Source organism: Aspergillus heteromorphus (genome assembly GCF_003184545.1).
Source record: "Aspergillus heteromorphus CBS 117.55 chromosome Unknown BO70scaffold_35, whole genome shotgun sequence".
NCBI classification, from domain to species: Eukaryota; Fungi; Ascomycota; class Eurotiomycetes; order Eurotiales; family Aspergillaceae; genus Aspergillus; species Aspergillus heteromorphus.
In genome coordinates this window covers 96,713-118,127 of record NW_020290440.1, presented here as the reverse complement: position 1 = coordinate 118,127, position 21,415 = coordinate 96,713, and the positions used below count along the sequence as shown (strand labels likewise).

General features: G+C 52.6%; 5 protein-coding genes across 5 annotated transcripts; 3 read left to right on the top strand and 2 right to left on the bottom strand.

Moving 5' to 3' along the window:
- Positions 1 to 527: 527 nt before the first annotated feature.
- BO70DRAFT_323069 (MCM DNA helicase complex subunit MCM4) lies at positions 528 to 4,125 on the top strand. Its single transcript, XM_025540572.1, has 5 exons — positions 528 to 1,013; positions 1,067 to 1,942; positions 1,991 to 2,062; positions 2,118 to 3,310; positions 3,366 to 4,125. The coding sequence occupies exons 1-5, from the start codon at positions 653 to 655 to the stop codon at positions 3,951 to 3,953; spliced, it is 3,090 nt and encodes a 1,029-aa protein (XP_025395341.1). The 5' UTR covers positions 528 to 652; the 3' UTR covers positions 3,954 to 4,125.
- Positions 4,126 to 6,978: 2,853 nt separating this feature from the next.
- On the top strand, positions 6,979 to 9,818 carry vtc4 (putative vacuolar transporter chaperone (Vtc4); the record flags this gene model as incomplete). The annotated part of the gene is made up of 5 exons (XM_025547408.1): positions 6,979 to 6,983; positions 7,013 to 7,520; positions 7,599 to 7,844; positions 7,901 to 9,203; positions 9,265 to 9,818. The coding sequence occupies 5 exons, from the start codon at positions 6,979 to 6,981 to the stop codon at positions 9,660 to 9,662; spliced, it is 2,460 nt and encodes an 819-aa protein (XP_025395340.1). The 3' UTR covers positions 9,663 to 9,818.
- A 693-nt stretch (positions 9,819 to 10,511) lies between these two features.
- On the bottom strand, positions 10,512 to 13,205 carry dppV (dipeptidyl peptidase DppV; the record flags this gene model as incomplete). Its single annotated transcript, XM_025541472.1, has 8 exons — positions 10,512 to 10,653; positions 10,807 to 11,018; positions 11,094 to 11,326; positions 11,379 to 11,601; positions 11,653 to 12,667; positions 12,728 to 12,966; positions 13,027 to 13,078; positions 13,138 to 13,205. The coding sequence occupies 8 exons, from the start codon at positions 13,203 to 13,205 to the stop codon at positions 10,512 to 10,514; spliced, it is 2,184 nt and encodes a 727-aa protein (XP_025395339.1).
- Positions 13,206 to 13,651: 446 nt separating this feature from the next.
- BO70DRAFT_365999 (DNA ligase (ATP) CDC9) lies at positions 13,652 to 17,058 on the bottom strand. The gene is made up of 4 exons (XM_025544212.1): positions 16,705 to 17,058; positions 14,760 to 16,590; positions 14,476 to 14,706; positions 13,652 to 14,414 (listed from the first exon to the last, which is right to left on the bottom strand). The coding sequence occupies exons 1-4, from the start codon at positions 16,740 to 16,742 to the stop codon at positions 13,869 to 13,871; spliced, it is 2,646 nt and encodes an 881-aa protein (XP_025395338.1). The 5' UTR covers positions 16,743 to 17,058; the 3' UTR covers positions 13,652 to 13,868.
- A 415-nt stretch (positions 17,059 to 17,473) lies between these two features.
- On the top strand, positions 17,474 to 21,261 carry BO70DRAFT_323058 (uncharacterized protein). The gene is made up of 2 exons (XM_025540571.1): positions 17,474 to 17,578; positions 17,625 to 21,261. Exons 1-2 carry the CDS (start codon positions 17,546 to 17,548, stop codon positions 21,210 to 21,212), a joined length of 3,621 nt encoding a protein of 1,206 aa, XP_025395337.1. The 5' UTR covers positions 17,474 to 17,545; the 3' UTR covers positions 21,213 to 21,261.
- The last annotated feature ends 154 nt before the right edge of the window (positions 21,262 to 21,415 follow it).

Here is a 21,415-nt window from a genome sequence, read left to right as displayed (position 1 = left end):
GCTGAAACCGAACAGGCGCTTGCAGCTGGTCTCCCTTGCCCCGGAGGTCGCGAACACCTCTCAGACAACCACCGTAAAGATTTGCCCCTGCCGCACAAATATAGCCCATATATCCAGTGTCTTGTCACGACCAAAATAGCCCCCCTCTCCAGGCACACAAAGGGGTCTGCGACTCTGCGTCAAGGCGGGTTTTTTCTCCTCCGCTTTGTTGACGATGCGCTATTGCGTCGATGCTTGCCAGAAGCGGGAAGGAGCGACCCTGACCCAGCGGTTCCCCAGCCTGACCGGGGCCTGATTGGGTACCGCAATGGAGGAGGTGGCGGTGCCGCTGGCCTTAAAAAATTCCCTGGCTCCAGCCACCTGACTGACTGTGGCTTGTCACTCGCGCTCTCCCAAACAGGAAACCTCTTTACGCGCTGGCGCGTGCGCGCGCGTCGAGCTCGACAAGAAGAGAATTTGTTTCCCTTCGCTTTCAGGCCCACCTTGAATTTGTTGTCACTTGTTCCTCAGCAACCACCCCCATCCACCCCCAGTTCTTCCCCTCCATCCAACCCCTCCAGCTATACCCATCCATCCCCTCCGCTGTCGGTCCTCCTTCTCCAATAGTCCATCTTCCCCTGGACTGTCGCTTCACAGGACCGGCTCATCCATCATGTCTTCGCCAGCGCCCACCCGCCGTAGGGGTCGCCCTTCCAAGGACTCCTCTGTCTCCTCTCCTGCTCGCTCAACCCGCTCAACCCGCTCTCAACAACAAGCTCAACCCAGCAGTCCCCCCCCAGGAAGCGATGATCTCTCCCAAACAACCCCCAGAGCCTCCAGGAGGGTACGCGGTGAGGCTCCGGTCCCGTCATCCTCTCCCATGTTCTTCCAGTCGTCCCCGATGAAGGGGAACAGCAGCAGCGCAGAGACGCCCGATCTCAGAATGGACGAACCTAGCTCCCCCATGAGAGCGCCTTCCACTCTGGATGAAGGCGAGACAACCCCTCGGGGAAACGCCACAGCTGCCATGCGAGGTACGATCCCTTGAAAACTTCCACCTTGACACCATATGCTCACCCCCGACTAGACTCTTCCCCGATCCGATATGTGTCTAGCTCCAGTCCCACCCGTTCCATTGGCCGCCAAGCAGGCCGCTCAGATATCCCAAGCAGCAGCAGCGGGCTTTTTGTCTCCTCCCGGTCGAATGCCGACGGTCAGCGTGGCCCCTCTCGCCGGAATGACCTTCACTCTGGTGGCTTGGGATCCACTCCCAGTCGTCGACGCAGAATTTTCGTGGATGCCAGCGGAGTGCCCACTGCCGATGGCGAACCGCGCTCAGATGCGACTTTCTCGAATATTCATCCGGGCACATCGGAGGCCGAGGCCTTGGGTGGAAGCTCGACCCGCGTGATCTGGGGTACCAACATCTCCATCCAGGATTCCATGTCCGCCTTCAAGAACTTCATCTACAACTTTGCGACCAGATACCGACTGTGGGCGGAAGGGGCAACCGAAGATGAGACCCGCAGAATGGGCGATGCCGCCGAAGATAGAGAATATATCAAAATGCTGAACACGATGCGTGAGCTCGGTGTCACCAACCTGAACCTGGATGCGAAGAACCTGAAGGCGTACCCGTCAACCTTGAAGCTGTGGCACCAACTCCACGCATACCCGCAAGAGATTATCCCCTTGATGGATCAGACTGTTAAAGACGTGATGGTCGAGCTTGCCATCAAGGAGATGGAGCGCCAACGAACCCAATCTCGCCGGAATCATACCCACTCCAGAGATCTAAGCTCAGCTCCCGCTGTTCCCAGCTCCGACGCCATGATGAGCGACGCTGCGAGAGCTCCGCCCGCCGAAATTCAAGACCTTGTCCAGGAAGTCGAATCGAACTCGTACAAAGTCATGCCCTTTGGTCTCGACAGTACCGTTAACATGAGAGATCTTGACCCTGCCGGTATGTGACTCTTCCTGGTTATGATTCATCAATGCTAAGATTTATCAGATATGGACAAGTTGGTGAGCATTAAGGGATTGGTGATTCGGGCCACCCCCGTCATTCCGGACATGAAAGAAGGTAAGTTTAGATGTATTAATTTTCTACAACTCAAACATCTAACCCATACATGCAGCCTTCTTTCGATGCCAGATCTGCAACCATAGTGTGCAGGTCGATATCGACCGCGGGCGGATTGCGGAACCCACTCTATGCCCTCGCCAGGTCTGCCAGGCCAGAAACTCGATGCAGATCATCCACAACCGCTGTGCATTTGCCGACAAGCAGGTCATCAAGCTCCAGGAAACCCCCGACAACATTCCCGATGGCCAAACGCCCCACTCAGTCTCGCTCTGCGTGTACGATGAACTGGTCGATGTTTGCAAGGCCGGTGACCGCGTCGAGGTAACTGGTATCTTCCGGTGCAACCCTGTACGAGTCAACCCGCGCCAGCGCACCCAGAAGACCCTATTCAAGACGTATGTGGATGTTTTGCATGTACAGAAGATCGACCGGAAGAAGATGGGTATCGATGCGTCGACTATTGAGCAGGAGCTGTCGGAACAGGCTGCGGGTGAGACCGACCAGACACGCAAGATTTCTGCCGAGGAAGAAGAAAAGATCAAGCGGACTGCCTCCCGGCCTGATGTGTACGATCTTTTGTCCCGGTCCCTGGCGCCTAGCGTCTACGAGATGGATGATGTCAAGAAGGGTATCTTGCTGCAAATGTTCGGAGGCACCAACAAGTCGTTTCAGAAAGGTGGTAACCCGCGCTATCGTGGTGACATCAACATCCTTCTCTGTGGTGATCCGTCCACATCTAAGTCTCAGATTCTCCGCTACGTCCACAAGATCGCGCCACGAGGTGTTTACACCAGCGGCAAGGGTTCATCCGCCGTCGGTCTTACGGCTTATGTGACCCGTGATCCTGAAACCAAGCAGATGGTCCTCGAGTCGGGTGCTCTGGTCCTCTCAGATGGCGGTATCTGCTGCATCGACGAGTTTGACAAGATGAACGAATCGACGCGCTCCGTTCTGCACGAAGTGATGGAGCAGCAGACCGTGTCCGTCGCCAAGGCAGGTATCATCACGACCTTGAATGCCCGGACCAGTATTCTTGCTTCAGCGAACCCTATCGGCAGTCGGTACAACCCGAACCTCCCGGTTCCGCAGAACATCGATCTGCCCCCGACCTTGTTGTCTCGATTCGACTTGGTCTATCTGGTTCTGGACCGGTCGAACGAGTCGGATGATCGTCGCCTGGCCAAGCATCTTGTCAACATGTACTTGGAGGACAAGCCCGAAAACGCAAGCAGCGAGGAAGTCTTGGTAAGTCGAGAAGAAAGCCAACTGTGAAACCCTGCTGACCGTCATGACTCTACAGCCTATCGAGTTCCTCACAGCCTACATCACCTACGCCAAAACCAAGGTGCATCCTGTGCTCACACCTGCTGCCGGCAAAGCTCTGTCTGATGCGTACGTTAACATGCGCAAACTTGGCGACGACATCCGGTCAGCAGATCGCCGTATCACCGCGACTACTCGTCAACTGGAATCTATGATTCGACTGTCGGAAGCGCACGCGCGGATGCGCCTGTCTACCGAGGTGACGGCAGACGATGTGGAAGAAGCCGTGCGCCTCATCCGGTCGGCAATCAAGCAGGCTGCTACGGACGCGCGCACCGGTCTGATCGATATGGGTCTGCTAACGGAGGGCACCAGCGCCAGCGAGAGACGCAACCGGGAGGCGATCAAGCGGGGAGTGCTTTCGATGGTGGATGAGCTGGCCGGCTCAGGTGGTACAGCTCGCTGGTCAGAGGTCTTCCGTGTTCTGAACGACCAGAGCAGCGCCGGCTTGGACAACACCCAGTTCACGGATGCGGTCCGTGCTCTGGAAACCGAAGGCCTCGTCAACATTCTGGGAGACGGCCCGCGACGAAGCATCCGACGCGCCGGGGGCGCGCTTCCCTGAGCTGACCCGGAGACTACCTAGATGATGAGACTACGATGCCATGGACTTTATAATTTTCGGATCGGTGCGATTTCCTGTTCGGCACTTGCCTTGCCACTTCTGGGGGACGGTGTCTGGTGTTTGTTGATCCAGTTCCATACGTATACCGCAGAATCAAAGTATCAAAGAATTTAATAGACATTCAATGGATTTGTCTTGTGCAATCCCTTTTTTCTCTTGGTCTTTATCTTTCTCTTTCTTTCTTTCTTTCTTTCTTTCTTTCTTTCTTTCTTTCTTTCTTTCTTTCTTTCTTTCTTTCTTTCTTTCTTTCTTTCTTTCTTTCTTTCTTTCTTTCTTTCTTTCTTTTTTTTTTTGTTTGCCTCTCTTCCTGAAACCACGCAAATAGAACCCAGAACGGCTAGCCTGTCGAAACTGCACTGTAGCACACGCACCACCTAGCCTCTCCCTGTCATGCCGGCCCACCACCCTCTCACAGACTCACACGTCGCAGTGGGGTTAAATCTTGTCAGATCTCGCGTGCATGCGCACGTCCGTACGTACGTAGTATGTATGTACGTCAGAACTTTGACGGATTCGACCCGGTTCGGCTTCTCACATAATATCAGATACTAATGTAACGGCGATCCCTCAAGCTCCCACTGCCAGCAGATCAGACGCATGTCTATTTCCTGCAGGATCTGCCCCACGGGAACGAGCCAGCCATCCGACTGTGGTAACTGGTAGCTGGTACCTGGTACGGAGCACTTTTGAAGGAATCCTAGGCAGATCGACCGGACTACTACAGAGGACTACGGCGCCACCCGATGCAAAGAATAAATAAGGTGAGCGGTTGTGGATGTGAAAACGGTATTCTGACTGTATCTACGGAGTATCTCCGTAGTAGTTAAGGTACCTTAGTTACTGGTGAATACATATGGGTGTCAGAGGTAGGTGCCTGGACCAAGCTCCGAGGAATTTATTTGTATAACTAGTGGGTGTGCAGATTAGTAACCTGATTTGCTCATTATCATTCAAAGATCAGACAAAATGACTTGAGTAAGTGTCAGCGAAAGTCCTAAGTATATGTCTACTATGTACTGGGGAGAATGTGCAGATACCAATTATGTGAGATGCCCGGCGGTTGAGTGACATGACAAGAAAAGGTACAGTAGTATAGTAGGTAGTAAGTAGGTATGTAGTATGTATATGACTGTCGCCATATTAGGCAGGTGTTAATCTCAATCTTCCATGGTAAAATAAACATACCACAACGTCTAGATACCTAGACAGTCCAGCCCTGGTGAGTGGTGGTATCCACGATTTCAGGTAGCAATATACAAGGGTCCCCTGTCCTCTCCACGTAATCTTTCCAAGTAGATATATAGTAATAAATTACCGGAACCAAGCTATCCATACAGCTAATGTTTAGTTACTAGTTAGTTGGAAAGAGAACCGAGTGGCTCGAATAAAAGAATAACATAAGATGATGATAATAACAGTGGCGGTCGTGAAACTCGTAAATAATTTCTCTTCGGGTTTCCCGTGTTGAGCATAGAGTAGATCGAAGTATGTACGCACGCACGGTATCTAGACAGTAGCCCGTGTGCCGTGTCCTTGTGTCCTGGGTCCTTCATACCTACCTACCTACCTGCGGAAGATCCGATATTTCTGTCCTACTCCCTCTACCTATCTAGTGTACCTAAGGTAGTAGTGTCTAGGGCACACAGAACAAATAAATATAACAGTAGGTAGTAGTCCTATCTTCCGGGTCGTGGCGTTGAAGCCGATTGGATCTGGAGGGGAGACACCGGCGCACGTTGGCTGCCGGGGAGGTATGCTCCGTCGATGGAGGCCTAGCCTAGTCTTAAATAGAGGAACGAAGGCCTGGATAGATAGACTAAGTAGATATTCACCAGTCGATGTTCCTGCACGGTTAGCTCAACGGTGGCGTTAGGCTGCTTGACCGGGTGTTACATGTGCTGCAGGCTGTGAAACTAGTCAAAGTAGTGTCTGTGCTGGGCTGGATCGGAACCAGGGTGCCTTTTCCGAGGGTTGGAGTAGAGGGAGGGAGGCTGGCCGGTGAACCGAACTGAGGGTTGAGTGTAGTTAGTTCGTAGTTGCGCTAGACGGGTAAATTGCCTTCTGGATAGGAGGGATTATCCAGATGCCGGGTGAAAAGAAAAATTATTTCCAGGCTGGGTTGAGTGGTAATGTTGCGAATACCTACTTTATTCGGTTCGATATGGAGGATCTTGTCATATATGGTGGTCCATCTTACAGAGGCATGTGTATTACCAATGGGTCGGCAGATACACGGCGGTATTTTAAGTGATGAAATGACGGGGTGGGGGCTAGACCGAAAGCAGGCAAGCGGGAAACTGTTAGGCCAGCACCTGCTGAATCGAGTGGCTGAGAATGCATCCAGGCATATGGATCCCTCCCGGCCGGCTAGTGAGAGAAGCTATGGGTTTAGCTGGAAGAAGGGTTGGATTGACAGTCTAGCCGGCCTGGCCTTCAACTGTTCATGATGATGGTTATTATTCTTCTTTACTGTGGTTAGTTAGTTGTACGCGGAAGAATCCACTGGATGGATACGCCAATGGCAGGGGCTACCGGGACCAGCCAGGGCCCCCGATAGTAAGGGAGCCTTGTTATCGGGTCGAGTCACGGGTTGACGTCTTCTCGCCCCGGCGCAAGTAAGGTTAGCATCATCAGCTTCTCTCTGTCTGTCTCTCTTGCTTGCGCCCCTCCCCACTGTCTGCTCGCGACGCCTCTCGCCTAGCATTAGCATCGTTTTCTCTCCGATTAGGCCCTTTCCTGTCCGGGTCTCCTCTCTATCCGCTCGCCTTTCCGTTTTTCTCACACGACCGCCTGCGTTGCTTCCGCCATGAGCTCTACCTCCGCCGTCTAACAATCCCAATCCCTACCCCCCCCCCTCTCTCACCGATTGTCTCCCCCAAACCCGCCTTCGCCCCCCTCGCATTCTCCCTCTCTGCCTCTCTGGTCTGCTGCCACCCCCCCAAGTCTGTCAATTGAGTGATTCACCATGAGGTTCGTGACACCCCCAATCGCTCCTGCAGGGAGCTGGCCAGCTTACCCCTTCGTCTCACTGCCAGGTTCGGGGAACATCTCCGATCTTCCATGATCAAGGAGTACTACTGGTACTACATTGCCTACGAGGACCTGAAAAAGGCCCTCAAGACCGGATACATTGCGGAGCCCACCCCCGAAAATGCAAGGCCCGACCGCCAGCCCTGGTCCGAGGATGACGAGAAGCACTTCGTGACGCTGCTGGAGAGCGAGCTTGACAAGGTCTTCAACTTCCAGAGAATCAAGAGCGCCGAGATCGCCCGTCGCATCCAGTCCAGCGAGACCGAGGTCACGGATGTCGTTTCGCGCTTGGACAATGCCTCCACCTCTCGGTCTGATAATGCTTCAAACACCCGTTCTGGCCGGGCGCCGCCTTCCGACGAAGACTTCTTGCTGCTCGAACAATCCCTCAGTGACATCATTGCCGACGTCCATGACCTGGCCAAGTTCACACAGCTCAACTACACCGGTTTCCAGAAGATCATCAAGAAACACGATGTATGCATTGCGGGCCTGATTTGACGCTGTCCTTCACCGGGGAAAATGACCAAGCTGGGTGCTGACTGTTGGCTCTAGAAAGAAACCGGATGGCACCTCAAGCCCGTCTTTGCGGCGCGGCTCAACGCCAAACCATTCTTCAACGACAACTACGATGCGCTGGTCGTGAGGTTGTCTAAGCTCTACGACCTCGTCCGTACCAAGGGAAACCCCGTCAAGGGTGATTCGTCCGCCGGAGGGAGTCAGCAGAACTTCGTCCGTCAGACAACCAAGTACTGGGTCCACCCTGACAACATCACCGAACTCAAGTTAATCATCCTTAAGGTATGGAACACGTCTCTGACCAGCTAGCTCTCCATACTGCATACTGACTAAACCAGCACCTTCCCGTGCTCGTTTTCAACTCCAGAAAGGAATTCGAAGAAAAGGACGCTGCTATATCGTCGATCTATTACGACAACACCGATACCTGGGAGCTATACCAGGGGCGCTTGAAGAAAACAGAAGGAGCCGAGGCTATTCGACTGCGTTGGTATGGTGGCATGGAGAGTGACCAGATCTTCGTGGAGAGAAAGACCCATCGTGAGGATTGGACGGGTGAAAAGTCGGTCAAGGCGCGCTTCTCTCTCAAGGAGAAGCACGTTAATGCCTACATGGCTGGTCGCATGACGGTGGAAAGCATCTTCGAGAAGATGCGCCGGGAAGGCAAGAAGAGCGAGGAGGAAATCTCCAGTCTCGAGCAATTGGCGCGGGAGATCCAATATCGTGTCATCACGCGGAAACTGGTGCCCGTCAACAGATCCTTCTACCATCGGACCGCCTTCCAGCTTCCCGGAGATGCTCGAGTGCGTATATCTCTCGATACAGAGTTGACAATGATCCGGGAGGACAACCTCGACGGTCGCCAGCGCGCTGGTGAGAACTGGCGACGAATGGACATCGGTGTGGACTATCCTTTCTCTCAACTTCCTGCCGAGGACGTGGAGCGCTTCCCCTACGCCGTTCTGGAGGTCAAGCTCCAAACCCAAGCAGGCCAAGAGCCTCCCCAATGGATTAGGGATCTGACGGCCAGCCACCTGGTCGAAGCGGTTCCGAAATACAGTAAATTCATCCACGGCACCGCGACCCTCATGCCTGACCGCATCAACCTTCTTCCTTTTTGGATGCCCCAAATGGATGTTGACATCCGGAAGCCCGCAACGCGCAAGTTTGGTATCCAACGCCCCCCGGCCAGCACGACATTGTCTACCACGGAGACGCCAGAGGATGATGAATCAGACGACGAAGACGCAAACGAAGCCCGATGGGCGGAGGGCGTGGACAGAGCTCAGACCATCGATCAAGAAGCCCTGTTTGCAGAGACGGATGGGAATGCTCTTGACATCGAAGAGCGCATCGCTGCAATGCCACTCCCTGGAGACGAGGACTATCCGCTATACGACTCTGATGTAGAGTCCGTCGACTCCGATGAGCTGGAAGAGGCGCGCCGTGTTGGTGGCACATATTACTACAAGCAACTGGCAAAGTACTACGCCCACCAGACCGGAAATGCCCTGGTACACGGCCTCATGGCACTGATCCCACGACCCCGACCAACCAGCCTCCCTCCCCCCGAGCAAAACGGAATAGCCGTACTAGGAAACCAGCGAACCGTCAAACGGTTCCAAGCCCCCAAGGGCAAGCGTAAGTCATCCCTATTCCCCCACCCAGATCTCATAAAAAACCAACCCCTAACCCGGCACAGGCATCTACGTCCCAGTCCGCGTCGAACCCAAGGTTTATTTCGCCGCCGAGCGAACCTTTCTCTCCTGGCTGGAATTCTCCATCATCCTCGCCACCATCGCCGCCACCCTCCTCAACTTCGGCGACGACTACATCACCTTCGTCTCCTCCTGGGCCTTCACCATCCTCGCCGCCGGCGCCCTCATCTACAGCCTGATGCTGTACATCTGGCGTGTCGACAAGATCCGCAAACGCCGCGACGTCAAGCGTGTCTACTACGAGAAATGGGGTCCCACCGTCGTCGGCCTCGGCCTGGTGGTCATCATCATGGTCAACTTTGGTTTACGGGCTCGCGAAGCCTCCTTTTTGGCTAAGGATGGGAATCTCGATTTCGATGTTCCCCATGGTGGGGACTTGTGATCGGATCTTTTACTCATCCTTGTCCCAATTTCATTATTCGTTCATATGATACAACCTTCCAATCATCCAATCATCCTCGTCTTTTGATTATTAAAACCCTTGCGTTGGATCAGTAAGCAAGCAAACCGTCTCTCTGTCTATCAGCCTGCCTGTCTTCTAGGCTATCTTCCTCTTGGGAATGTTGGTTTTCATCCACTTGTTTGTCGGCGTCCATCTGTCTGCTTGCCCTTTTCTTTTCTTTCCCATTGTATGTCGCGACGAGAAGAGTGTATTGATTAAGAGTGAGTCAGTATCGAGTACCTGTACAAAAGCATGCATGAGCTTGAGGTTCAGTCTGAGTTTGTGTTTAAGTATATTTTAGTTTTATTTGTTATTTTTGCTTTGTTTGTTCCGTCCTGTTTATCAAATACCAGATCCTGCTCGTCTTGTCTGCCCTGTCTTGTCTTGTCTGTCCTGTCCTGTCTTATCTTGTCTGTCCTGTCCTGTCTTATCTTGTCTGTCTGTCTGTCTGTTCGTCCTACGATGATGATTTGATTACTCTGATGCGAGCTGGATATGGGAGAGTGAGTGCGTATGTGCTAGAAAGAGGAGAGAAAGAATTGGTATATTTATTTCTGGCGGTTCAATCAGTCAGTGTCACTACTACAGAATAAATGAAATCAAATTATAATTATGGTGATGGTTACGGTTATACAATTCGAGTAGAGACTAGGAGCATGATTTTGCCTGCATGATGCATGGTTACTTGCTTATTAGTTGATTGGTTGGTTGGTTGATAGATAAATAGTTAAGTAAGGCATGAAGTCATATAATAGATAGCTCGTACTAGGTATGGCTAGTAGTATTAGTTCATGGGTTAATGTTAACAACCGGATTAACCGTATCATCGAGACTGACAGCGTCCGGGTTCGACTTCTCGACTCCGGAGTATCGGTTCAGCCAGCCTAGGACCTGCTGGTGCCAGACGAGGCTGTTTTCTTGGCCGGTTACCCTGCATCAAGACATGTCAATTTCTGATGTACTTTCTCTTCTTTATTCTGTTCTATCAATGTCTCTCTTCTCCTTTTTTTTCTTCTTTCTTTCTTTTTGCTTTTGCTTTTTGATATATTTCTGCAAAGGGAAGGAGGGAGGGAGGGAAACATACCAATGATCCTCATCGGGGAAATTCAAAAACCGACTGGGCACGCCTCTCTCCTGGAGAACATTGAAGAGCGCGATACCCTCAGAGACAGGGACACGGTAGTCCTTGTCGCTGTGGATGACCAGCTGGGGGGTACTGAATTGGAGGACCCGACCGGGGCCAGAGGGATCCCAGTTGTGGTAGTTGTCTCGGGTTGTCCAGAAGGTTCCGTTGAACTGTAGTTTATGATAAGTGATACTGACAAGCCGAAGGCGGGAAGAAGGGATGGAGAGAAGAAAAACAAAACGCACGTCATGTTCAATAAACCACAGCTCGTCTGTAGCGATCATGGCGTCGCCAATGAATGAGCCGTCGTGGGAGACAAGAGCTTTGAATTTACGACCGAACTCGCTGCCTTGAATCCAAGTGATCATGTAGGCGCCATAGCTGGCTCCTGCGGCGACGCCGTTGTCTGTGTCGACGAAGTCGAGGTGGTCGTGGACGTATTGCCATGCTTTGACGAGGTCATCGTAGGGAGCGCCGCCTGGGAGGTGTAAGCATATGACTTATACTTGATTGTGTTCAGAGGAACGTACCCCAGTTGTTTTGGATCGCATCGGTGAGGGCGTCACCGAACCCAGTACTTCCTGTTGGGTTGGGTGCGATGACGACGTAGCCCTGGTCGGCGAAGACCTTGGGGTTCCAGCGCGTGCTCCACGAGTCCCTCCAAGCACCTTGGGGACCACCGTGGATGAAGAGTGCTAGAGGGTATGTCTTCGTCTTATCAAAGCCTTGTGGGTAGATGATCCATGAGTGGAGCTGACTGCATTCAGTATAATTGTGAGACGAAGAAACAAGGAGTTGACATACAGTGGTCCAATTGCCCTGGTAGTAGAACTCGTCAATATCAGCGGGTCCAAGTCCACTAAGCTCAGGGTCAATCTCGTTGGCTGATGCCAATGTCTTGATAACACTCTGGCTTGGACTTGCTGTATATACATTCCAGTTCGTCCAGATAGCGCTTCCAGTGACAAGAATGGTAGAGTCAGGTAGAACGTAGTGTGCGGACACAGAGCCACCATCCGTGAAGTTAGTCGGCTTGAAGTCATCCCCAGCAGTCACCGGAATGGAGAATAGCCTGGTTCGCGCCAGATCTTCGCTGGTCACGACCAGGTTGTCTGAACCGACCCACTTGACGGAGTCTGGAGAGCGATCCCAGTCCTTTGCAAGGCTTGGAATAGTCTCATCAGAACCAATCGTATAAACGTACAGCGTGCGACGGTCCGACTCATACTCTCTATCCGCCATCTGGAAATATGCCACCTTATCGCTCTTCGGAGAAAACACCGGATAGCTCGAATCACCCTCGATCCCTGTAGGCGTAGCAGCACTATCGGGCCCATTTATCGCGAACGCTTTCGCAGACCCATCATGCGGAACAAGATATATATATGACGCAGTATTATTAGCCAAAGGCAGCTGCGGGGCCTTGCTCTTGAAGACCACCCATTTCCCATCAGGCGAGAGGTCATAATCAGAATTTCCTCCGAACGGCGGGAATGGACTCTCTGCACCCTTGACCGGATTGACCAAGTTCTTCAGAGTCTCCGCACCGGTATACTGAGCTTTCCCGCCCTCTGCGGGCGTATTCTGCAATGTGCCCGAAAAAACAGCGTGAGAGATCGGAGTCAGCCAAGTATCCCAATGGCGCGGGAAGATGCTATCGTAGATGCGAGCGGAGCTGGGTAGCGTTGCTGCGAGTTTATCATTGTACACGGTGCCATTTGGATAGGACTTTCCACGCAAGATGTATCGCACGTCTCCCGAATCTGTCACGACGGATTTAATTCCCAGCAAGTTGGCTGGTAGGGACGCGGCTTTGTATCTGTGAAGTACATCATCAGCAAGAGGCTCCTCCACGTCGGAACTATATGATCTAACTGACCCATTGGCAAAGCTAGAAGTATCTGATATCCACAGTTCCACAGCCCCGGGGATCTGCGCATTGGTATTGTTGATATAAAGGACGGTGGAAGCGTCAGAGCCTAGCCAGATGACCTCCGAGACATGGCTGTCATTGGTAAGTGTACTGATTTCTCCCGACTTGAGGTCGATCAGGCTCCACCACGTGTGACTCGAGTGGGTGTCAAAGGAGTATTGCGACGTCGAGAACAGTCCGGTATCCTGAACCCATCAGCAAACCGCAGGCTACCCAATTCAACCGAGCATCGCAAAGTGACATACCCCCGATGGGTTAGGAACAACTTCGGATCTCCGTGGGGCGCTGATAAACTGGCTATACGCGGACGCGTTAGATGTTGACAGCAACACGGATAGGATAAATAGAATACTCACTCCGGAGTCAAGGCAGACACTGTGGATGCCGCAGCTGCGGCGACGGACAGCCACCGTAGAGCACCCATGTTGAGCAAGATAGCTTTGGATGTTTCACGGAGACCAGGAATGAGCGATGAAACAAACGGCAGCGTGACAGGGCGGATTGGTTATTTATGGCCGAAGTAGGACCGCATTCACCACCTGCCTAATCGGGGAGTTGCCAGCCAAGCAAGGGCGGAGTAAACAAGTCGAGCCCGCCTTGGGTTACAACGCCAAGGAGGCCTCATTCCTGGCCTCCCTCGGGGCATCTGGGCCTCAGGGTCATGGTGTGGTCATGGCGTGCTTGTCTGGGGGACTGACTATCTATCATTCGGTAATTGGGGTCCGGAGACAAGTGAAGGGTGATCATAATGCGTCTACCTAAAGGCGACGGGTAAACGAGACAAGGTGTCGAGACAGGGATATGCCCTCGAAGCAAGGGTGACATTCTAATCCGAGCTTCGTTCTCAATAAAAGCTTGGTAGTAGATCCTGTCCGAGGTCCCTAGCTGAAGATGAAACAGCAGTTGCGACGCATCAAAAGCTACGGATGGAATGTGCCCTTACAGAGGCACAGAGGCAGATCGGTCTAGTGCATTGTGTCGCTCAGAACCCGACACACCAAGGCGGTGATTAGAACAAGACATTACATGTACATATACTCCGTGCCTCTCATCCAATCCATCAGAGACATGCAGGAACCCAGATCCCTCAGTATTCAAAATCATCATCCACGCCCTTCTTACCTGCACTCTCCTTCTGGACTGCTTCCTGCTTGCGATACATCTCCGCCACGGCCCGCGTGGTCGTCGCTTGCTCGGGCTTCTTGTCGTCTCTGGATTTGATGAACCGCGGGAATCGAAGGGACACGCCCTTTCCGCCCCCGGTGGTCCCCATGAATTCATCCGCAGCCGCCTGATAGCGCGGACTGAGCGTTAGGTCCGCAGTCTTGACCTCCCAGACGAGTCGGGGTTCAAACCACACGTCGGGTTGGTCCTTGGGGACAGTCGAGTGAGAGTAGAACGGCTTGGGCCGATCAATGGTAAGAGGGGAGAGTTCTTTGTACATTTCTTCCAAAACGGCTTCCGAGAATCCCGTGCCAATGTTGCAGATCGTCTCATACGCCTGCGTGCTCGAGTTGTAGGCGGCTAGAAGGAAGGCTCCGTAGACCGAAGTCCGCTTGCCTCGGCCATGGTAGGCACCGAGGACTACAAGGTCGAGAGAGTCACCGACTCCACTGAGATAATCCTTCTTGACCTATTCTATGGGTCAGTAATCAAGTCCAAGATGGATTGATGTTTTGATACAGCGTGCTCACCTTGAGCCAGTTCCGACTACGTTTGCTGGGTTCGTAGCCACTTTCCTCAGTGTCCAACATCTTCACCATCAGCCCTTCACATGATGCCTTGACACTGTCGTCAAGCAGAGTCTGAATCTCGTCAAGTACATTGGTATTCCCGTATTGAGCAAATTGGAATTCGCCCTCGGTGACTTGGAAGGATTGGTGCATCAGTTCACGACGCTCCCGTAGACTCTTTTTAACTGTAGGCTATTGCATCAGTCAGCAGGCGAAATCATTGATGCATGGACAAAAGATATTACCTCTCCGTTCAAAAATAGCAGGTCAAAGGCATATATGCAAACTTTGACCTTGATATCCTCTGCTTTGACATCCTTCCTCTTGCGGGTCATAAGTTGCTGGAACGGCAGGACTTTCTTGTTGACCGTGTCCCAGGCCACAGTCTCACAGTCCAGTACAAAGCTCGTCACGCCCTCTTTGATCCAGCTGTCAAGCTTGGCTAGCACATCAGGGTACTTCTTCGATAAGTCTTCGGAGTTACGAGAGAAGATGGCGCTGAGGCCTTTGCTGTCCTTTTGCAGCGTGGCGGTCGCCCCCGGATATTGGTCGATGGAGTCAGGGGCGACAAAGTGGATCTGTGCTCTCTCACCATCGTATTTGTACTCGCAGGTGAATTCTTTCCCCTCAAAGCGGTCCAGCACCTCCGTGATAGACTTGGTTGGCTTTGCAAGCATAGGCTTGAGGGGAACACCTGGTTGCAGCTTACAAACCTTGCGCAAGTTGGACAGACCGTGCTCGAGAATGGCAGGAATGATCACCTCATATGATGGCAGTTCGCTGTACACGGTCTTCAAAGTCGCCTCGCCTTCCGCCAATTTCTCAGCGGAGGGGGTCTTCTCGCCGTTCGAAGCGGCCTCGTGCGCGACTACCGCCTGAGCAAGGGCGACAAGCACAGTCCTTTCCGCCAGTCCAAGTCTGAGCTTTCCTTCCAGGAACCGAATGATAAATTTGGCTTCGCTAGGTCCACCTTTGTCCTTGGTGATATCGATTCCTTTGCTTCCTTTGCCCGCCGAGGCGGAGTCAGCAGCCGAGAGGAGCTTCTTGATACCGGAGATCTTTTTGTCTTGAGAACCGTGACCTTGGACCTTCGCAATGGCGAGAAGACCCTCGTGCACGCCTCGGACCGTGAGGGGCTTCGGCTTGAACATAGTCGGCTGGTTGGATCGACTCTTGGCGGCAACCAGGCCAAGATCTCCGATTTCGTGCTGGTCTGTCTTGATCACAGCTAAGCTCCGCCCAGTACTCTCGCCAATGGCCTTCATGATGAGGGACTCGCCAATACCAAGCTCAATTCCTGCATAGTCCGCGGCTAATTTGTTGATCATAAGTTGAACCGTGGGGAGCAAATCATTAGGTGTCAAGCGCATTACTTGGCGAAGGAAGAGAGAGCAATGGGCCATGATGACCAATCGTTTCGTGGTCATCTCAACCAGTGAAAAGGTGGTACAGAGAGCGGCATATGGAACCGGGTCGCCAGCCTTCCAGTCGGGATATGGCTCAGTTCCGCTTGCCTGCAATGTCGCTTGGGCCTTCGCAATCTTTTTCTTTTTTAACTCGGGCTTCTCGTCATCATCCTCGCTAGCGGAAAGTGCTTCCTCCTCTCCTTCCTCCTTATCTGAGACTTCCAGGTCTTTCTCGGGTGTCTTTTCTCCTGATGCCTTTTCGATAACAGGCGGGGGGGAGGCCTTTTTAGGAGAGCGCCTTTGAGGACTCTTGGGCGGCGGCGAACTCTTTTTCGGGGTGGAGGTTGTGTCGTCTTCACGGGCAGTTTTACGGCGGCGCTTGTTTGCAGGCTGAACATCGCTGTCTTCACCTTCGCTGCTGTTCTCTCTCTTCAATCCATTTGTATCTTGGGGCTCTTCTTTCTTGACGGCCTCTGGTTTGGAGCCAACAGACTCTTCGGCATCATCGCTTCCGTGTCCGTTAGTGGCACGTCCATTGGCAGGCGCAGTTTCTTGCGGCTGTTCTGATTCAGTTGTATCTTTCTTCGTCTTGCTCTTCTTGTTGCCAAAGGCTAACGTGGTTTGCTTCTTGGGGGCGTCTTTCGAGTCTGCGTTCGAACCAAAGAATCTCCTGGAAGGGGAAAGGCACACGTTAGCGTCCTGCACAAGAATGGTAAAATGGATGCATCCGAGTTCTTGAAAAATTCAGACGCACCCAAGAGTCAACTGGGAATCTCGAGCATACCCCAGAGTAGCTTGCTTCCTGCCTTTCGAATCTGCCATTGTAAGAAATGCGCTTGGTGCGCTCGGACAAATGGTGCTGGAAAACCCCCTCGTCCGCCTATAGACTCCAAATCGCCCCGTTGGCGAGGTTAGAGATTGAGGGTTTACTTTCGATAATGCGCCGTAGAGAATTGAATGATAGCTGGTGGGAGCTAGAGCCCAAGAGATAGATCTCCTGCAAGGGTGTCGCAATAGTGGCGTAAGAAACGCGGAAGAATGAAGGATGGGCATAGACGTTATTCTAAACGTCCTTGACCCTAGAGGCGATGGAAATGCGGAGTTATATGTTGCGATGCTCGAGTTCCATAAATCAGGCACACCACTCGGTCGAGGCTGCTGCCTTCGAGCAGGCGGACGGGAACGCGACGTGACGTGACGCGAGATTAATTGGAGTCACGTGAGAGCCTTCCCGACATCGGCTGGGGGCTTGCGCGGTCAACTTCATGGCTTGCAGCTAACTATTATCACTGGACATGGCAAGTGCACCTCCAAAGCAATTGAGAGGTTTTAAATTTCAGACTTGAAAAGATACTACGCCGCATTCGATGCAGCTGCCTGCTGCAGCAAGAGCGGAGAAGGATTCTCAAACAGTGCAAACACCTCAGCACTCACCGCTCCGAACTGCGGGCAGAAAGCGGGGAAGTCAAGGCGGCGAGAGATTATCGATCATGGCTCCGCGGCTGCATCTCCAACTCTCGACTTCATCTTCGGTGCAGAAAGCTCAAATACCTCGGAAGGATTCTGATGGCTGAAGGGCCCTTCATGCTTTTCTTTCCAGCCAGCATCCAAACCCTCTGCCGATCATGGAGATGTCTCGTCAAGAGGCTTTCACTAAGGTACGAACTCCGCTGACGTCGTCATAGGCCGACATGCTAATAAGAGCCGAAGCTCAAACCACCATGCGTCGAGTTAAGTGCTGTGGGGTTGCGGTTTCGTGGGAACCAAGCAACGCCAAATGATGTCTTCCGGGCTCTCAATTCGCTATATATAGTGTTGGTTCAATTAGCGGATAAGGACGCGCTGGATGAGAAGCTAGCGGAATATGCATTCTTTCCACTATGCCATATCTTCAACGAAACCCAGAGGACCCCGGTCAATTCCCTTGAGGTGTCCGTCAAATGCTTGAGAATCCTTGTGGGGAAGGGATGGCGAAGACGGCTATCCCCCCAGATGGGCAAGCAGCTCATGATCTTGCTGACATTGATCGTGGGTGGGACACCGAATAAATCGGGTGAAACTCAATCCGCGCAGATTCGATCGCCGGAACTCTCCATTGCGGGATATGACTGCCTCTTGGTCATTTTCAATGCTTTGGAAGGACCCGTGGCGACAGAGACAGTCTACCACGAGATTGGCACCGCAACTGTCGTTGACCAAACGGTTTATCTTTTACTCGAAGGTGTTGTGGATGAAGGGTCAGATGAGCTTTGCATCTCTGCGGCCAAGGCACTCCAGGCGCTCTTTCAGCGCATCACAGATCGGGTGGTGCTGGCCAGCATCATGCCGCGGACAGTCTCAACTCTGACCAAAGTTATAAAACCGACGACTCAAATAAGACGGTCATTCAGGCTCCTGTCGACTTGTCTACAGATCTTTAATTATCTAGTGAAGATGGTGCTAAACGACCGTGCCTCAAAAGTTCCTGAAAAGTCGGCTCCATCCCCAAAGGCAGATGATCCACTCGTGCTTGACGGGTCTTGGTTGAAAGCCACGTCCACACAAATAAAACTTGCCCTCGCAAATGTTATCCAGATAAGGCGACACGACCGCCCTGAAGTGCAGGCTGCACTGCTTGAACTTTGCCTAATGATAGTGGAGGACTGCCAGAACACGCTTCAGGAGGCACTGCCTATCATTGTCGAGACTGTCGTCGTGTTAGCGGATGTGGATGAAAGTCAAACACCAAATGAGGCGTTTATGGCACTCAAGCATCTTGCCACCACTTATCATGTGGTGGTAGACTCTCTGAAAAACTCTCTCCACACTTGGGTTACTGCCTTCCCCAGAACAATGCAGAGCAACGATGAAACGGCGAAACAGTGGGCAGTCAAACAGATTTCAACTGCGTTTCAGATACTATCGCAGGTTCAATCGGGATCCGACATCCTTGTCAATAACCTGGCATCGGGAATATGCGATAGTGTTGCAGTCGCTGTCAATCAATCGACAAATGCCCTCCAGCCTCTAGGATCTGGTATCTCAGACAACCAGACTCTGGCAGTCCTCCATAATGGGAGTCAATCCTCCTCGTTTCCCACACTTATCTTGGAACATAGGAGCCAGCAAAAAACACTCGATGATCTGCGGTCCATGATTGTCAAGCTCAACGCATCTGAATCCGGAAATGAGATCACACGAATCATCATTAACCGAGTTCACCGAGAGCACGGGAATTCGCTCGTTGCACCCTTCTGGCTAGCACTGTCATTTCTCAATAGCAACACCCAACTCACGTCAGTATTCGACGACTTCATCTCATCAGATGAGCTTGAACCTTCAAGCCAAAATTTGACAAGAGCTAGCATGATTGAAGAGCTATACTACGTTTCATTGTCCATAATTAACGAACCGCTGGCCGACGAGCTCGGTGACTGGCGAGTACAGGCACTTGCCTTGGAAGTCGTTGCCCTCCAGGCACAGCAGCTCGGGGAGGCATTTCGTCCCGAGTTGATGGACGCACTATACCCTGTCCTTCAATTACTCGCATCCAGCAACCCGAGCCTTCAGAAGCACGCTATGACGTGCCTCAACATCCTTACCACCGCTTGCAATTACGGAGACGCCAGCACGATGATCATCGAAAACGTCGACTACCTTGTGAATTCAGTGGCATTGAAGCTAAACACTTTTGATGTATCACCATACCCGCCACAGGTTTTATTAATGATGGTGAAACTATGTGGGGTGCGGCTAGTCCCCTACTTGGACGATCTGGTAGACTCTATATTCAGCATCCTGGACATGTACCACGGATATCCTCGGCTCGTGGAGATGATGTTCCGGACTCTGGCTTCCATTGTCGAAGAAGGCACCAAAAGCCCATCCTTCCTCGCGATCGGCGATGGCACAGAAAACGCAGGCGTTAATCACCGCAAGAAGCAGTACGAGAAACTTCAAATGTCAACGCTGGCAAAAGACCTTGCTTATCGCAGAGCAAAACGGGCAGAATTGGCCGAAGAGATTGGCGAGGCTGACGAGATGATTTCGCATCCGAAAAAACCTTGGACCAGGGAGCCCGAAAAGGCCGAGCAGCAAGACCCAGACATCGACCCCAATCCAGACACCTTTTCCGAGCTGCTCAAGGAGCAAGAGTCCGATGAACCGCTCCCTCCACCCCGCGAACCCGAAGACAGCGAGAAGCCCTTAACCAAATCACACACGCTTCTTCTCCACATCGTCAAATCCATCCCATCTCACATGTCATCCCCCTCCCCATACCTACGCCGCTCTCTCCTCTCAATCCTCATCGACGTCTTCCCAACCCTCTCCCCCCACGAGAACAGTTTCCTCCCCCTAATCAACGACCTCTGGCCCTCCGTCGCATCCAGAATCAGCTTTCCCACCTCCTTCAGCGACCCCACCTCCTCCACCACCTCCTCAACCTCCACCACCCTCATCCCAACCCACGCCCCCACCCCCCCAGAAATCGCATCCACGCGCCTCAAAAAGAACGCCAGCGAATTCGACTTCCAGGAAGAAATCTTCGTCTCCACAACAGCCTGCAAAGCCATCGAAACGATCTGCAAATCCGCCGGCGACTTCATGGCCTCGCGGGTCGAAACCGAATTCCCGCGCTGGGAACGCCTGTACATCCGCGCCTGGGAAAAAGTCCGCCAGGACACCGACAAAGTCATCGAACGACGGGCCAACCACAAGCAACCCTCCACCTCCACCTCCGCCGAACAACCCTCCAATCCAGACACAGATCCAGATACATCGCTCTCCCTCCCCTTCACCTCCACCTTCACGCAATCCCTATCTCTCACTACAACCGGATCCCACGGCACCCGCAGCTTCACCCCCCACCACACCCTCTGGCGCGCCATGGTGCCCTTATTCGTTACTCTGCTCGCCCACGTCCGCCTCCCGCTATCCATGGGCGACAGGATCTGCGAGTTCCTTGGTGCGTGGATTGTCAGATACGCAGGACCGGAGTATTACTCTTCTCGCTCCCAAGTACAGAAAGACCACCCGACACCTGAGTCCGGACTTCCTTCCCTGCGGGTGGAGATCGAGTCGGTTGAGAGCGTGATCCAGGTAATGGAGACGTGGAATGCGGATTTAACATGGTTTATTTTCCAGGAGCAGAGGGCTCAGGTGGTGAGTTTGTTATCGTTGGCTAGGAGGAAGAGGACGACGGCGACGACCAGGATGAGTAGTGTTTCGAAGATCGTGGATTTGGATGAGGAGCCGTTGAAGGCGTGGTCTGTACCGGGGACGAGGCTGAGGTTCGCAGAAATGGTCTTTTAGAGCGGTGGTTGAGGGGATGTTGGGGTTGAGTTAAGTACATATAGGTTGCGTTTTAATTCAGGATAGCAATATCATGTGCATCAAAATTTGAGCTGGTTGGTTGGTTGGTAGGCTGGTTGGCTGGTGTCTTGAGATCTGTATGTAGAATTGGACTAGCACACCCTATTCTGAAGGCTGGGCTTTGAACTGGGATGGATCTGGTA